Below are 17,857 nucleotides of genomic sequence, written 5' to 3' on the forward strand. Positions count from 1 at the left end.
TTTGTTTTAATATCCTCAGAAAGTTTTTTAAACCCAGAGGATAACTGCATCATTTTTACAATTTTTGGCTCATCTTGGGAAGAGGTTTTTAGGGAAAAAAAAAAATTCATTGATTGTCATCTGTTAGGTTTCTCTTTACAGCAACATAAGCCTTGAGTTTATATTTCATTTCTAGGCCTGACAGAAGAGCAGATCAGGGCAGCGGTCTTTATGCAACCAGAAACAAACAGGGGGAATGAGTTGTCTTGTTTCAGCTGCACGTATGACCTCTGCCAATCAGAATTTCTGAGAAGGCTCATAAGCTGACTTTCAGTGAGCTGAAACAAAACATTAAACAAAATGAGCTAGCGTGCTGAAGTCTCCTCCGACACGTTAGTGAGCTATATGCTTATTCTACAGTAAAATAAATGAGGAAGTACATTATATGTACCCAAGCTCCCCTACCTGAAGAACGTAATCTACAGCTGCCCTTTGTCTTCTCCACAAGCAACTTTATAGTTCTGGACTGTGTTCTTACCCTGTGAATAATCCCAGCAGAGTGAAGGTGCTTGATGCCACACAACATTTGGTAGAGCAGGTAAGACATTCGCTCGTGGTCTAACTCCATCTGAATCACCTGACACAAGTTAGCATCCATCAGCTCCATGACTAAGTAACTGCAGGGTAAATCCGCAGGGTTAGTTTCAAATCACAAGGCCCACGGAGTCCTTCAAACAAGTCAGAATCCTCTCCTAAATCTCTAACTCTTCCACATTTCCCAGCTCCACCTCTGACTGAACTAAGAATATGAAAAACTTGCAAGTATTGCATGCGTGACAGCCGTGGTAACCCTACCACAAAGGTGCTAACAGACGTAGCATTTACGGGTGTGTGGTTTCTGTTTGTGTAGTTTCTCCCTTCGTTTTGTTCTCACCTTTACCCTGAATTCCCTGAACTCTTTCCTGAGTATTAATATTACAAATAAGAAAAAAAATTCAGAATAGAATTTTCCATTAAATGCAATGTATCTGTGTTAAAAAAGACAACATGCTATGATTCACTTAGAGTCACTATATTCCTGGTAATTTTTTTGCACAAAATCCAAGACACCACAAAAATAGATTAAGGACGATTTTTTTTATCATGTCCACTATTAATATTTCTCAAAGTGAACTGACTCATTCTAGAAAGCTCACAAAATACATTAAAAATAAATAAAGAATAAATAGCAAGCCTTCCTGGATTCTGATGGAACCAAGAACATAGGACAAAAAAACGCAAAGAACCAGAAAATAGCGGAACCGTCTTTCCAGGAAGAAACACCATAAAATGAGACTTTCGGGATCCCTTTCATTTGCTGCCAGTTCTTAAGGGATTTCACTCATTTGACTCCTGTCAACGTCACTTGTGTTATTTGGATGTTATACTCCCGCTTCCTTCATGAGTTGTGTTACTTACACATCTTGGAACTCCTCCAGTGTTTTCTGGGGTGTGAAGACATTTAATAAACTAATAATCTGAGAAGAGACAGTGGGATGGGAGGAGAGAAAGAAAAAGGGAGAAAAATAATTATTTGAAAAGCATATTTAAACAAGTACTTATTCCGCTCAAAGTCACATATTAGTACTATGATGGAAATAGAAAAGTTGGAAGATTTTTCTAGAACTGTCTCATATAAAACTGTACTCAAAGGATATATGATCCGTCTTCGGTTAAAATGCAATTAAAAAGCTCAAATTCTTAAGCAGAAGAGTCAGAGAAGATACATAATTGTGGTATTGCTCTAGAGTGTGGTGGTTCTCCTTGGTAAATACAAGGTGATAATATAATTAAACAAAAAAGGAGAAAAAACCACGTAAGGAAAGTTAAGCATCAGTGAAATACCCAGCAGGACTGGCAAGGCTATGTGAGGGGGTTGTGCATGCTAAATTGCTTCAGTGGTGTCCAACTCTCTGTGACCCCATGGCCTGTAGCCTGCCAGGCTCCTCTGTCCATGGGATTCTTCAGGCACGAATACTGGAGTGGGTTGCCATCCTACTCCAGGGGATCTTCCCAACCCAGGGATTGAAGCAGCATCTCTTATGGGTTCTTCACCACTAGTGCTACCTGGGAAGCCCATGTCTTCCTCCAAAGGAAAAGTTTGCTTTCTATGTCAAGGAGATGTTCTAAGTCAAGATTTTTTGTGTGTTGTTACTTTAGTTTCTTTTGCTCCTACTTCCTTCACACTCCAATACTATTTAAACTAAAACCCCAATGGTATGTGTGGGGAAAGGTATGTCTTACATGATATCAATGATGAATTTAAAGGCAAATGTATTTTTAAAGTTATTAAAATTCTGCTTTTTGAATTTTTTCTCCTGCTTTAGTTATTTAATATATTAGATAGTAAACAGAATAAGTAAACTTTAAAAGGAAAAAACCTTTGTCTTACGCAACTCAATTGCATACATAAGTTGCTCAAAATTTTCTTTCAGCTAAATATTCTGTATTAATGTGTCAGTGGGAAATAAAACCATAGAAAGCAATACTCTACTCATAAAATGGATGCAACCATTTCACAAAAACAAGTGGAAGATTTATACATCTTTAAAACATGAACTAATGAATTTCAATAAAGTTCAATAAGTGGTACACAAACAAGAAGTAATAAACAAAATGATTTTCAACATCTGAGGAATGCAGTCAATTTAGGGAATGATTTAGGTCTTCAGTAGTTTTCATTTGTTGATAAATTACTGAAAAAAATCACAATACTATCCAATGCATATATATATATATATATATATATATGTAGAGCCTGGTGGTCCACAGTCCATGGGGTCGCAGAGTTGGACATGACTGAAGCGAGTTAGCACACATGCACAGATATATATACATGGCAATGGTTGTATCAAAAAACAAGACTATCTATTCTGAAGCAGCCTTGCAGTATGGAATATGCATATAGAAACAATATAGTTTCACAATATTTTCAAACTTGTGATTAAAGTGCTTTGTTATTCTGTATACTTAGTTATGGTTTGTGTTGAAAAATGTCTCCAGATCTCTTTGGAACATATATTGTGAGCCTGTTTTTATATTACTTCATCAATCTTAGAAAGTAGTTTATTTTGCGTGTGTGCCAAGTTGATTCAGTCATGTCAGATTCTTTGCGACCCTACAAATTATAGCTCACCAGGCTCCTCTGTCCATGGGATTCTCCAGGCAAGAATTCTGGAGTGGGTTGCCATGCCCTTCTCCAGGGGATTTTCCCGATCGAACAATTTATTTTAATATTTGTTCAAATGAAAACATCAGCAACTATGTATAGGACACACACACACAAAATTCATACAAACAACTCTTAAAGATGAAAAAGTGCTAATCGATATTATCTGGTGAATAGATAATCTAGATAATCTAAATTTATCTAGAAAATAGCATTACCATTTTAAATAGATCGAGGTTGATTACTTTAAAGGTAAATTCCCAACTATATATTATTGTATTCCTTTTTACCGTGCCCTTGTAACACCTTCATTGTGTTTTATTTTCCTTTGAGAATTTCTCCTCTGTTCTTCCTTTTATCCCTTGTAAATCCTAATTCTTATTAATAACCAATTAAAAATCTTGTCTTTAGAAACAGATCATCACAGGTATTTCCATTTTAGTTCGACCGTGTTCAGGCAGGAATCTGATTTGGTTCCTTTTTATTCTAGCATCTTAAGCTGCACAAATATGAATCAATGACCCCACTATCATACCAGCAATCACTTCCTAGAAGGATGTTCATTTTCTAAACAGATTGTCTTCTTTATTATTAAAATTTTAATTGGCATAATTTCAATATTTTACATTACTTCCCACAGCATTAACAGAGTTCTGCATTCTGACTGCATTTAGTTAGTATTATAAGCACTACTGTAGAATTTACATTTAGTTGTAAGTGAACTTCCTCTCTATTAACAAGTTCTAGAAATTTATTTCCATAGACTTATATACATACATATATACAAACCTATTTACATACACAGATAAATGGAGTAGCATATCAGATGCCATTTAAAATCATTATTTCAATTTGGAAATCCTTTTCAGGTATCATAAACATGAACCTCCATAGTCCAGTTAAGATTGGGGAATATGAGTCCCTCATATTGACAAAGTAAGCAGGACTTTCTCCACAATGTCTTTATTGCATTATAGGGGCTTGGAGGAAGGGTTGAAAGTGAAAGTGAAGTTGCTCAGTCGTGTCCCACTCTTTGCGACCCTGTGGACTGTAGCCTACCAAGCTCCGCCGTCCATGGGATAATCCAGGCAAGAATACTGGAGTGGGTTGCCATTTCCTTCTCCAGGGGATCTTCCCAATCCAGGGATTGAACCCAGGTCTCCCGCATTGCAGGCAGACGCTTTAACCTCTGAGCTACCAGGGTAGAAGGGTTAGGGAAATATAAATATACAAAAACAAAAACTACCAAAACTCGCCATGTAGTTGCTTCACCATTTGTGTCCATCCATCTCCCACTGCCTGTGGTATTTCTCATCCTCTTTGCTATCATAAAAATAGATTGCATTGATCATGTGGTTAATCTTGCTCCTGCCTTTACTTATCATACTCAAAGAACAAATTACATTAGTAGAATGATTTTTCTTAGGAATCATCTTTTCTGTCATTTCTATATTCCTTCCTAGAAGTATCATGTTCCTTGCCTGGCCAAACTAGAGATGGGCTTACACTTCATAAAATTTCTCTTTCTTAGAGGCCTTTCCTGCTCAACCTATTTATAAAAGAGTTACCCTATCCACTCTGTACTGACCAGTAGTTTTTTGTTTTTTTTTTTTTGACCAGTATTTTTTATCTTCCTTCTTTGCTTTGTTTTACTTGATAGACATTCTATACATAGATATGCCTATTTTGCAGACTGCCTTTCTCTCCTCAGTCGAACATGAGCATCACTTGGGCAGTGACTGGTCTCTCTTATCTTCACTGCTGTATTCTTAGCATCTAGAGCACAATCTGTACCTGGCACTGCTATTCAGTTAACAAGTATTTGTCAAGTGACTGAATTAAAAACTCATTAGAGTAGAGTAATAGAGGAAAAAAGGAACACTATCATTGGGCCTAAATCCATATATTTTTATTTCAAATATCTTTCAGCTATATACACTCATATATTTGCTTCTACTTAGCACCTTATGACAAATTCACCTATTTATAAAGTGTACTCATAATTTCATATATTCTGTGATTTGATTCATACTCAAGAAAAATTTTGTAAGCAGTTAATATTACAGTTTTATAGTAATAATCTATTTTATTACATGTTTATATGTAACAAAATATACACTATATTTATTACGATTTATTTATTAATATTATCTTTATTAAAAGAAGAATTATCTCCCATTTATCCTTACTAAGAAGAACGGGAGCACAGAAAGAATTCTAGAGGCCTTTACTGGTGGTTGAAGATTATACTCTGAAGTGAAGAAAGCTCTGTTGTAATGGTGCTCCCTACTGAGTTTAAATGCAAAATGCTTTTATTTTTTGTGGCTGCCCTGCAAGACGTGGGATCTTAGTTCTCCACTGCAGTCTTAAGCACAGAGTCTTAACCACTTGACCTCCAAAGAAGTCCCTGAGCAATATTCTTGAACAAACCTGTTCTGAATGCTCTGCAGATATGTCTCTGCACCTTGCCCCATCCTACCAAAAGCAAGATGCCAAAGCACAGTATATACACTGAACGGTTGGAGACCACTGCCAGACTATAGCTAAAAGTAAAACGAGACAAAAATCTTCACCTGTTAATAATTACATTTAAATTATTATAAAGAAATATAGCATATTGTTCTTTAAGATATTTTTGGTTTTTGGTTTTTTTGGAGGGTTTTTTTTTTTCTGGAAATGTGTTAAGTTTTCTGGTTAATCTAGAGTAAGAAAACCAAATATGGTTAATTTTTTAAATTAATTATTTTAATTGGAGGCTAATTACTTTACAATACTGTGGGTTTTGCCATACACTGACATGAATCAGCCACTGGTGTACATGTGTCCCCTATTCCAAAGCCCCTCCCACCACCCTCCCCATCCCATCCCTCTGTGTTTTCCCCGCGCACTGGCTTTGAGTGCCCTGTTTCACGCATCCAACGGTTAATTTCTTAACAGGGAAATATCTATCCAATTCAGTCCCTCCATGCCATATGGTTTTCAGATGATTTTTAAGCAGAAAGCTACCATGAGGACAATGAAAGCAAATGTAGCATATGGGCAGGATAAACAATCTTAAGAGGCAAAAATTGCCAAGTAAAGAAAGCTTTTCCCACTCAAGTTGGCATACTGATCTTCTTTTCCCAATCTCACCACCTCCCACCACCAGCAGTTTAAAATACCAACTCACGTTTTTATGATTCACACACTTCATGAGGACCAGCTCCCGGTAGGCTCTCTTGGCATGCGTTTGGTTCTGAAAGGGTCTGCTGAGCTTCTTAATGGCCACATTTCTGTCAAGAACAGCATCATACGCAGCGCTGCAGAGACCCAAGAGCAATCCGGAATTAAGAACAAAGGAGCCCTTACAGTTCCTACCTACTGAGCTAAGGGTATGGATAAGGAAAATATCAGTTTGGAACCCTACTCAAATACCTGCTTCTCAAGGCACATGTCAATCAACTGTAAATAAAGACATAAGAGTGACTAGTATAGAAACCTTCTACTTGCTAGGAAAATAAAAAGGGCTTCTTGCCAAGAAAACAGCATGTAATTGCATCAATGAGTGGAGGATAAAAGAAGAAAGAAAAGTCCTCAACTTTCTCACTAGCCACGTGACTGCGGCAAGTCATTTAATCTCCAGTGGCTTGAATTTCTCATCTATTAATATGTGATATTTAGCTATAAAACTTTATTGTTCTTTGATTATTTTAAGTAGACATTCATTCTTTCCCCATTCACAGGAACCAGTTTTTAAGGCATGATGCTAATTGCCTTGAATGCACAGGTGGGCTGATGTTCCAAGTGCACTCATTAATGATAATAGAGCTTGAAATACAGAATGTAATCAGAGAGAATTTCAGAAGCATAAATAACTTCATTTAAATACAAAGACAGAAATGAATGCTACTAACATTGAAGCTTTCAAACCATTTGAGAATAATTTACCATGCTTTATGTTTCTGCCATACTCAAAGTATATGGGTCTAGGGGTCAATGAGGAAGTGAGTCTCTTCTTGCTATTACATCTAATTAGACCACTTACAAAGTTTTTCCATCCCGGCAAATTTGGATTGTACTAGATTTTCTCTTATTTGCCAGAAGGAAGGCAGTAACCAGTATCCTACTGATCTATTGTATTGGAAGTGACATTAACCATGTAGAGCTCCAGTCTCTACACTAAAAGATAAAGAAAATAATTCCTGTGTTGCAGGATGACAGACTTACAAGATAATTTTGGACACAGCCTTAGAGTTCATCTGGTCCATGCCTGCATTTATACTTATTCCTCTCCAAAATATCTTCATCAAATTTTGACCAGTCTCTGCTTGAGCAGCTTCAAAAACCTGGGCTCCTTGACAAAAAGGCAGCCCATTCTGTCGTTGGACAACTTCAAGGGTTAGAAATGTAATCATTCTAATGAACAGAATTGTCTCCATGATTTCTATTAACTACGTTCAGCCTTGCCTTCCAAGGCAACTCAAAATAAAGTCCTCCCTTTTTATCATGCTGTGCTGTGTTGTGCTTAGTGGCTCAGCTGTTCCCGACTCTTTGAGACCCTATGGACTATAGCTCACCAGGCTCCTCTGTCCATGGAATTCTCCAGGCAAGAATACTGGAGTGGGTTGCTGTGCCCTCCTCCAGGACTTTTCATCATGACAGACCTATAATGACTGAAATCTACTAAAGACCCTACTCAATCTCTGGCCTAATCTATAAGCACTCAGTAAGCACTCAATAACTCTTAGCTTTCCTTCCTGCCCCCACCCCCTCCCACCTGCCAAGTATTTTCTTTCTTGAGCTAAATATCACCAATGTCCTACTCCATTTGTCAGAGTGTGATTTCAAGTCCTACTGCCATCTGGTCAGTTTCCGCCGAATATATTCCAGTCTGTCGATCTCTGAAAGTGATGTTGTTCCTCTAAGCATGTCATATCAGTGAAGAGTAGAGAAAGGCTAACTCCTTCATACATTCATTCTGTTGACAGTTAATACAGCTGAGTCTGTCCTAGCTCCTTTGATAAATGCCTCACACGCTATTGATTCACAGTGAACCTATGCTAATTAGAAACACTTTTTTTTTAAAAATCTTATGCTGCTATTTGACTCTGTCTTTAGCACTGGTACTTCTATTCTTGTGTTTGTTCTTGTTAACCTACCAATGGCAGCACAAGGAAAGGAAAGAGTCAAATGGGTCTTCATCTTATATGTAGTGTATAAGGGTAACAATGAGTCTGGAAATAGAGGAAGTGAAATTGCTTCCTGCAGATAAGAAATTGTATCAGCAGGAAACTGATCAGAACAGTCACCTTAAAGAGAAAGACTAAATTTAAAGTCAAAATAACTAAGGTCAAGTAATTAAAATATCTAAAGAAAGAATAGCAATTAGTTATGTCAGCCTAGGAAGGAGTTCAGTTCAGTTCAGTTCAGTCCCTCAGCCGTGTCCGACTCTTTGCAACCCCATGAATCGTAGCATGTCAGGCCTCCCTGTCCATCACCAACTCCTGGAGTTTATTCAAACTCATGTCCATTGAGTCAGTGATGCCATCCAGCCATCTCATCCTCTGTTGTCCCCTTCTCCTTCTGCCCCCAATCCCTCCCAGGATCAGGGTCTTTTCCAATGAGTCAACTCTTTGCATGAGGTGGCCAAAGTACTGGAGTTTCAGCTTCAACATCAGTCCTTCCAATGAACACCCAGGACTGGTCCCCTTTAGGATGGACTGGTTGGACCTCCTTGTAGTCCAAGGGACTCTCAAGAGTCTTCTCCAACACCACAGTTCAAAAGCATCAATTCTTCAGTGCTCAGCTTTCTTCACAGTCCAACTCTCACATCCATACATGACCACAGGAAAAACCATAGCCTTGACTAGACGGACCTCTGTTGGCAAAGTAATGTCTCTGCTTTTGAATATGCTATCTAGGTTGGTCATAATTTTCCTTCCAAGGAGTAAGCGTCTTTTAATTTTATGGCTGCAATCACCATCTGCAGTGATTTTGGAGCCCAGAAAAATAAAGTCTGACACTGTTTCCACTGTTTCCCATCTATTTATCATGCAGTGATGTGCCCAGATGCCATGATCATAGTTTTCTGAATGTTGAGCTTTAAGCCAACTTTTTCACTCTCCTCTTTCACTTTCATCAAGTGGCTTTTTAGTTCCTCTTCACTTTCTGCCATAAGGGTGGTGTCATCTGCATATCTGATGTTGTTGATATTTCTCCTGGAAATCTTGATTCCAGCTTGTGCTTCTTCCAGCCCAGTGTTTCTCATGATGTACTCTGCATAGAAGTTAAATAAGCAGGGTAACAATATACAGCCTTGATGTACTCCTTTTCCTATTTGGAACCAGTCTGTTGTTCCATGTCCAGTTCTAACTGTTGCTTCCTGACCTGCATACAGGTTTCTCAAGAGGCAGGTCAGGTGGTCTTGTATTCCCATCTCTTTAGAATTTTCCAGTTTATTGTGATCCATACAGTCAAAGGCTTTGGCATAACCAATAAAGCAGAAATAGATGTTTTTCTGGAACTCTCTTGCTTTTTCCATGATCCAGTGGATGTTGGCAATTTATCTCTGGTTCCTCTGCCTTTTTGAAAACCAGCTTGAACATCTGGAAGTTCATAGTTCATGTATTGCTGAAGCCTGGCTTGGAGAATTCTGAGCATTACTTTACTAGCATGTGAGATGAGTGAAATTGTGCAGTAATTTGAGCATTCTTTGGCATTGCCTTTCTTTGGGATTGGAATGAAAACTGACTTTTTCCAGTCCTGTGGCCACTGCTGAGTTTTCTAAATTTGCTGGCATATTGAGTGCAGCACTTTCACAGCATCATCTTTCAGGATTTGAAATAGCTCAACTGGAATTCCATCACCTCCACTAGTTTTGTTTGTAGTGATGCTTTCTAAGGCCCACTTGATTTCACATTCCAGGATGTCTGGCTCTAGATGAGTGATCACAGCATTGTGATTGTCTGTGTCCTGAAGATCTTTTTTGTACAGTTCTTCTGTGTATTCTTGCCACCTCTTCTTAATATCTTCTGCTTCTGTTAGGTCCATACCATTTCTGTCCTTTATTGATCCCATCTTTGCATGAAATGTTCCCCTGGTATCTTTAATTTTCTTGAAGAGATCTCTAGTCTTTCCCATTCTGTTGTTTTCCTCTATTTCTTTGCACTGATCACTGAAGAAGGCTTTCTTATCTCTTCTTGCTATTCTTTGGAACTCTGCATTCAGATGCTTCTATCTTTCCTTTTCTCCTTTGCTTTTCACTTCCCTTCTTTTCACAGCTATCTGTAAGGCCTCCTCAGACAACCATTTTGCTTTTTTGCATTTCTTTTTCTTGGGGATGGTCTTGATCCCTGTCTCCTGTACAATGTCATGAACCTCCATCCATAGTTCACCAGGCACTCTTGTCTATCAGATCTCATCCCTTAAATCTATTTCTCATGTCCACTGTATCATCATAAGGGATTTGATTTAGGCCATACCTGAATGGTCTAGTGGTTTTCCCTACTTTCTTCAATTTAAGTCTGAATTTGGCAATAAAGAGTTCATGATCTGAGCCACAGTCAGCTCCTGGTCTCATTTTTGATTACTGTATAGAGCTTCTCCATCGCTTCTTCAGCGTTACTGGTTGGGACATAGGCTTGGATTACTGTGATATTGAATGATTTGCCTTGGAAATGAACAGAGATCATTCTGTCGTTTTTGAGATTGCAGCCAAGTACTGCATTTCGGACTCTTTTGTTGACTCTGATGGCTATTCCATTTCTTCTAAGGGATTCCTGCCCACAGTAGTAGATATAATGGTCATCTGAGTTAAATTCACCCATTCCAGTCCATTTCAGTTCGCTGATTGCTAAAATGTCGACATTCACTCTAGTCATCTCCTGTTTGACCACTTCCAATTTGCCTTGATTCATGGACCTAACATTCCAGGGAAGGAGTAAAAGAGGCAAATTCTGGCACTGCCTGGCAAAATAAATGCCTTCTGAGGTAGGGCTCTGGTGGCTCAGATGGTAAAGATTCTGCCTGAGGTGCAGAATCCTCCTCCAGTGCAGGAGACTGGGGTTTGACCTCTGGATTGGGAAGATCCCCTGGAGAAGGAAAGGGCAAGCCACTCCAGTATTCTTGCCTGGAGAATCCCATGGACAGAAGACCCTAGCGGGCTATAGTCCATGGGGTTGCAAAGAGTCAGACATGACTGAGCGACTAACACTGACTGACTGATGTTGGTCCAGGCATCCAGTCAGCCAGGTGGACATCCCCACTGTGGAAGTCATAGACCTAGGCCAGTTAGCAATCTAGTCTGTGTCTCCTTAGGCTGATTCTATCTTCTGCAGTTAAAATTCTGCTCATCAGGCTCTCCCTCAGACTCCTGCATGCAAGAAGTCCACCCATATTTGATTAGCTTGACTACTTTGAATTTCTTATAATTTAAAAAACTGGCATCTGGTTTTAAGTGTGAGCCTTTAGTGAAGCTCATCAATGTGCGTTTGAGTCCCTGAGATACTGAACAGATCCTGCAACACCATAGGCCCATGTGGGATAACCGAGAAAATGTCACCTTCTGGGGATCTGGGCAGGTTCTGGCCAGTTTCTCCTAGAAGTGTTGTAAAGTTCTCTCTCCCTCTGGTACCTCTATTTGAAACAATTCTAGGTCTGAATCAGCACTGCCGCTTAATAGATGTGAAGTATGAGCAAGCCACTTACACTTTCTGAAATCAATGTCCTCATACTTAAAAATGGAGATAATAACAATCTGACAAGATTATAAGGAGTAAATGAGATGGTGATGTATCTACAGTACCTCGCTTAATGTGTGCCCTCGATAAACAATTACTATTATTATTTTTCAAGTCAATGTCTTCGTTACTTAGAGGAACAAAATCTGCCTCCATGTTGAATCTGTTTCTTGTACTTTAACCTTTGCTTCCCATTGCTTTTATTCACTAAAAAGATAATATCTATACATAATGGCCTGCCTCAGGGAACCCTGCCCCTCTGCCTGAAGGTTACACCAAAGTGTCTAGGAATAGCTGACCCATTTCTGACCTGTGAATGGCCACAGGAAAAAGCAATGAACACATCCCCTCCCAAGGCAGGCTATTCCAGGAGATATTTAAAAGACTTTAGGCCTTTTTACTTTACTTCCTAACCTCCTCCACCTTTCTGTTCTATTTAAGAAACTGGCATCCAGACCCCTGACAAGACAGTTATTTATTTTGAGACACTAGTCTACCATCTTCTCGGTCTGCTGGCTTTCTGAACAAAATCGCTATTCCTTGCCTCAACACCTCATCTCCCAATTTTATTAGCCTGTCATGCAGTGAGCAAAGTGAGCTTAATTATATCCTTGCTAGAGTCATTGTGTGATGTAGGGTAGGATAAAATATATAGAGATATATCATTCTTTTTTATATTTATGTGTTATAATTGGATAGGTATAATATCTACTAATTAGCAATTTTTAATCTTTCTATTAATTACAAATCAGTTATACTACCATCTTGACCACATATCACAATTTTGTCCCATGATATAAAAGTCTGGGACAAAAGCTTTGTTAAAATCCAGATACATCATAGCCATACAGTTCCATTACCTACCACTTTAATAAGTTATTTGCTGTGATTTATTTTTAATGAAACCCCTATTCTCAATGATCACTACATCCTTTCTCAATGGCTCACAGATTTTCTTTTCTAACTAATGCTAGGGCCAATGTCAAGTTCAGCGGATATCTCTTATGTGTTTTTTCTTCCTTCTAGAGAAATAAGAATGTTTGCCTATCTATGGTTGTATGGAACATGGTAGTTTGGCTCACTGAACTTCCACTTAACCCCATGAATCATGCCTTCCTATACTGAAGAGAAAATGAAGATCATGGCAACTGGTCCCATCACTTCATGGGAAATAGATGGGGGAACAGTGGAAACAGTGTCAGACTTTATTTTGGGGGGCTCCAAAATCACTGCAGATGGTGACTGCAGCCATGAAATTAAAAGACACTTACTCCTTGGAAGAAAAGTTATGACCAACCTAGATAGCATATTCAAAAACAGAGACATTATTTTGCCAACAAAGGTCTGTCTAGTCAAGGCTATGGTTTTTCCTGTGGTCATGTATGGATGTGAGAGTTGGACTGTGAAGAAAGCTGAGCACTGAAGAATTGATGCTTTTGAACTGTGCTGTTGGAGAAGACTCTTGAGAGTCCCTTGGACTGCAAGGGGATCCAACCAGTCCATTCTAAAGGAGATCAGCCCTTGGATTTCTTTGGAAGGAATGATGCTAAAGCTGAAACTCCAGTACTTTGGCCACCTCATGCAAAGAGTTGACTCATTGGAAAAGACTCTGATGCTGGGACGGATTGGGGGCAGGAGGAGAAGGGGACAACAGAGGATGAGATGGCTGGATGGCATCACTGACTCGATGGACCTGAATCTGAGTGAACTCCGGGAGTTGGTGATGGACAGGGAGGCCTGGTGTGCTGCGATTCATGGGGTCGCAAAGAGTCAGACACGACTGAGCGACTGAACTGAACTGAACTGATACTGAAGAGACTTGAAAGACACACATGCTATTCCCAGAAGCTTTTGCAGCTGGTATTCTGGATTCCAATATCGTCCTGGATGCAGATGCAATCATGGGAGATTTGTAAGGCAAAAGCAAGGATGGTAATCTTCTATCACCTCTCAGTTGGCAGGCCTGGTCTCAAGAAGACCTGAAATTTTCTTCTGAAGCAGTGAAAATTCATGCCATGCACCAGATTCCTGGGTGAGGGGAGCATTTGAAGCAGAGGCATTACTGGTCTCCAGGGCCAAGCCACCAGGCCAGTGGTTTCCAGTCACCAGCCTGATGAAGTAGCAATGATGGTAATAAAGAGCACACAGTTCCAGCTCTGTGATTTTCAAATCTTGGTTACATCATGTACTCTGGAAGTTCAGGTTTTCTAGGATAATCTCAGGGGTTGGAGCTCCCCTGGTGATTCAGCTCTCTTGTGTCTGGGAGCCATTCCAAGAAGCCCAGACTAGAGTCCACTTTTCCAGGCTTTCCAATGCACCCAATTTACCGAATTAAATCTTTGCTTATTTACAGTATTTCTGTCTCCCGCTATGAACCCTGGCTGGCACTACTATCTTTCCCATTTTCTGTAATTTCTCAGTGATTACTGGCAGCAGTTTAGCAAATACATCTGCAAGTTGGCATCACTGATGCTGCATAGTCACAAATTAATGTCTGAAAGTTTTCCATTACTCTTAAGTCCTTCTTTTTTTGAATCTTGGTCTATAAAATATTACTTTATTTCTTTCAGTAGTTTTTCTTTTTTCTACATGTAGGTGAAAAAGAGAAAAACCTTTATAAAGGTTTTCCAACAACTTCTAGCAACTTTACTGAAAATTTTCGAGAAATTTCTTGACATACAGTACTAACTCACCTCCACTTCTACCAGGTTTATTCATAAAAGAAAGATATAGCCTTCTGTTGTTATGCTCCTGTTATTTAATCCAGTTTTATGATGCAATAAAGTTATGTTTACCTCCTTGAATATATTATACAAACACACACAGACACACACACACACACACACACACACACACACATCCTTGTAGGCAAGTCTGTTCTCAACATAAAATCAGTTTTCCTTCTAGCAACTGTAGACAACCTTTTGCAAAATTTCCTTCTTCCTAAGTCATCATTATTTATTTGATAATTTCTCTTGTTCCCCTTCTCTATCACATTTAAAATGTTCTTGATCAATATTAACATGTTAGTGCACAGAAAATTAAAAAAGAATAAACCAAAAATCCCTAGGCAGGATGAAAAGAGCTTTATGTCTTAATAAAATAAAAATTTAAAAAAACCTTATCATTGGAGCACCTTAAGATTCTCAAGCCACAGCTGGGAAGCCAAATTCTGTCCCAGAATGCACACTGCACCCCCCACTGCGCCCTTCACTGCGCCCTTCACTGCTCTGTCCCCATGTAACTATTATGTTCTCACTTTGGCTTTTACCAAAGGCCTGGTTTAATTGAAAATTATCAAAAAGTCTCTACCCAGTACCTTCACATATCTCTTTTATGCCCAAACTTTAGAGTTCCTAGCCATGCTATCAAGACACTGACTCCACCACAGAAAAATGCATAGGCCAGCCTACAAAATCACCTCTGCGTTACGACTTTTGTTCTTTCTGCCAGAAATGCTCTTCCCACATCCCCGCTGGGCTGACTCCATCATATGATTCAGGTTTCAGCCTACACATTACCTCCTCAGGAAAGGCTTTCCCTAACCCTCTTATCAAAAGTTAGCAGTTGATATTTTTTGATTGATTAATTTGTCATTGAAGTGCTTGGCTATAACACTTTTATTATATTTTGTTAGAGACACTTTTTTCTGCTCATGGTCATTTTGGTTTATTTGCATTCATATCTTAATGCAGACAGATACACAGACATATAAATAAAATGAAATTTTAAAAAGTTTTAAACTCATAGAAGTATTTTTTAAAACATTTTTTTGGCATATAGTTGCTTTACAATGCTGCGCTAGTTTCTACTGTACAGTAAAGTGAATTAGCTATAAATATATTCCCTCTTTTTTTGTTTTCCTTCCCATTTAGGTCACCACAGAGCACTGAGAAGATTTCCCTGCTATACAGTAGGTTCTCATTAGTTATCTATTTTATACACAGTATCAATAGTATATGTATGTCAGTCCCAATCTCCCAATTCATCCCATTTCCCTCCTTTTCCCCTTGGTATTCATACGTTTGTTCTCTACCTCTGTTTTATAAATAAGATTGTCTATATCACCACTTTAGATGCAAAGTAATAGAATTATGACTAACAGTGACTTAATTATTAAAGGTATTCATTATATTATGTAACAGAAAGTCTAAAAATGGCATGTCCAGGTTTCAGGAATACATTATAACTTTCATGGGCCATAGACACTTTTGATTTCTGATTTTCTGAAGATTGTTTCTAAACATGTTGAAAACAAAAGCCAATAACAGAAATCCATTAGTTCTTCAAAGGGAAGTGTAGGTGTTGCCATGAACCACTAAGACGCCCCTTCAGGAACAAAGGACTTTGTTTGTATCCAACTGCTGGGAATGCTGCTGACACACAGCCCCGCAGCTCTTAGTCCTCTCTGGTTATAACCTCAGCTGAAAAGAGCTGCCTAATCAAAGTTACAGTCTCTTCTTGGGCAGCCTTCAATCAGCAACTAACAAATCCAGGATTATGAAAGCCTGGTCATCTTGCTCCAACTCAGGAGAGTGAAGAAGGCTCATTCCCTCTTCAGAATTCCCAGTAGGGTTAGCAGAGGCTTCCAATGAGTTTCCATTGCAGCTGAACTTCTGCCTCTGCTTCTTTCCCATCCTTTCCACTGCTTTAAATCCCCAAAACACTCACTAATAAACCTCCTGCATGTAATCACCATCTCAAAGTGTATTTTCTGGGGAACATAACATTTGACAAGCAGTAACTCATGGTCAAATAGAGCAATAAGCTGTGGCATTTGCCAGGATCTTTTTCTAAGCAAAAGGAAGTTTCCCAATTGTAGCTGAAGGTGGCTGGACTCAGAGCGCAACATCAAGAAAGCCACTTCATATGCAACAAACTAACCTAGATGACCAAGTCTTATTATCTAGATGGGTCGTTTGCAGAGATGTGGATGGACCTAGAGAGTGTCATACAGAGTGAAGTCAGAAAGAGAAAAACATATTAATGCATACATGAACCCAGAAAAAGGTATAGATAATCTTATCTGCCAAGCAGAAATAGAGACACAGACATCGAGAACAAATATATGGATACCAAGGGGTGAACAAGGGGTGGGAGGAACTGGGAGACTGGGATTGACACCCACATAATTTTGATACTATGTATAAAACTTCCCTGACAGCTCAGTTGGTAAAGAACCCGCCTGCAGTGCAGGACACCCCGGTTTGATTACTGGGTCGGGAAGACCCACTGGAGAAGGGATAGGCTACCCACTCCAGTATTCTTGGGCTTCCCTTGTGGTTCAGCTGGTAAAGGATCCGCTTGCAATGTGGGAGACCTGGGTTTGATCCCTGGGTTGGAAAGATCCCCTGGAGAAGGGAAAGGCTACCCACTCCAGTATTCTGGCCTGGAGAATTCCATGGACTGTATAGTCCATGGGGTCGCAAAGAGTTGGACAAGACTGAGTGACTTTCACTTTCACTTTTTTTTTTATTCATAAAATAGATAATGAGAACTCATTGTATAGCACAGGGAACTCTCCTTAATGCACTGTGATAACCTGTATGGGATGGAAGCTCAAAAAGGAAGAAATACATGTATATGTGTGGCTGATTCATTTTGCTGTACAGCAGAGGATGAGATGGTTAGGTAGTATCACTGACTCAATGGACGTGAATTTGAGGAAACTCCAGGAAACAGTGAAGGACAGGGAAGCTTGGAGTGCTGCAGTCCATGGGGTTGCAAGGAGTCCGACACAACTGAGCAACTGAACAACAATGGCTGATTCATTTTGCTGTACAGCAGAAACTGAGACAACATTGTAAGGCAGTTCAGCTCAGTTCAGTCTCTCAGTTGTGTCCAACTCTTTGCGGCCCCATGGACTGCAGCACACCAGGCTTCCCTGTCCGTCACCAGCTCCTGGAGCTTACTCAAACTCATGTCCATTGAGTAGGTGATGCCATTCAACCAT

The 17,857-nt window shown here is 39.3% G+C and overlaps 1 protein-coding gene across 10 annotated transcripts in view; it reads right to left on the reverse strand.

The window, feature by feature from the left end:
• The window catches only part of MAPK10 (mitogen-activated protein kinase 10), a 652,453-nt gene that overhangs the window by 132,597 nt on the left and 501,999 nt on the right, over window positions 1-17,857 (reverse strand). For all 10 annotated transcript variants that reach the window (XM_027544954.1, XM_027544951.1, XM_027544956.1 and 7 more), the window contains 3 exons: window positions 6,357-6,486; window positions 1,438-1,496; window positions 518-656 (listed from right to left, as the gene is read on the reverse strand). In XM_027544954.1, the coding sequence (XP_027400755.1) occupies window positions 518-656; window positions 1,438-1,496; window positions 6,357-6,486 (328 nt within the window). The remainder of the gene's footprint in view (window positions 1-517; window positions 657-1,437; window positions 1,497-6,356; window positions 6,487-17,857) is intronic.

This window comes from Bos indicus x Bos taurus, chromosome 6, assembly GCF_003369695.1.
Source record: "Bos indicus x Bos taurus breed Angus x Brahman F1 hybrid chromosome 6, Bos_hybrid_MaternalHap_v2.0, whole genome shotgun sequence".
NCBI classification, from domain to species: domain Eukaryota; kingdom Metazoa; phylum Chordata; class Mammalia; order Artiodactyla; family Bovidae; genus Bos; species Bos indicus x Bos taurus.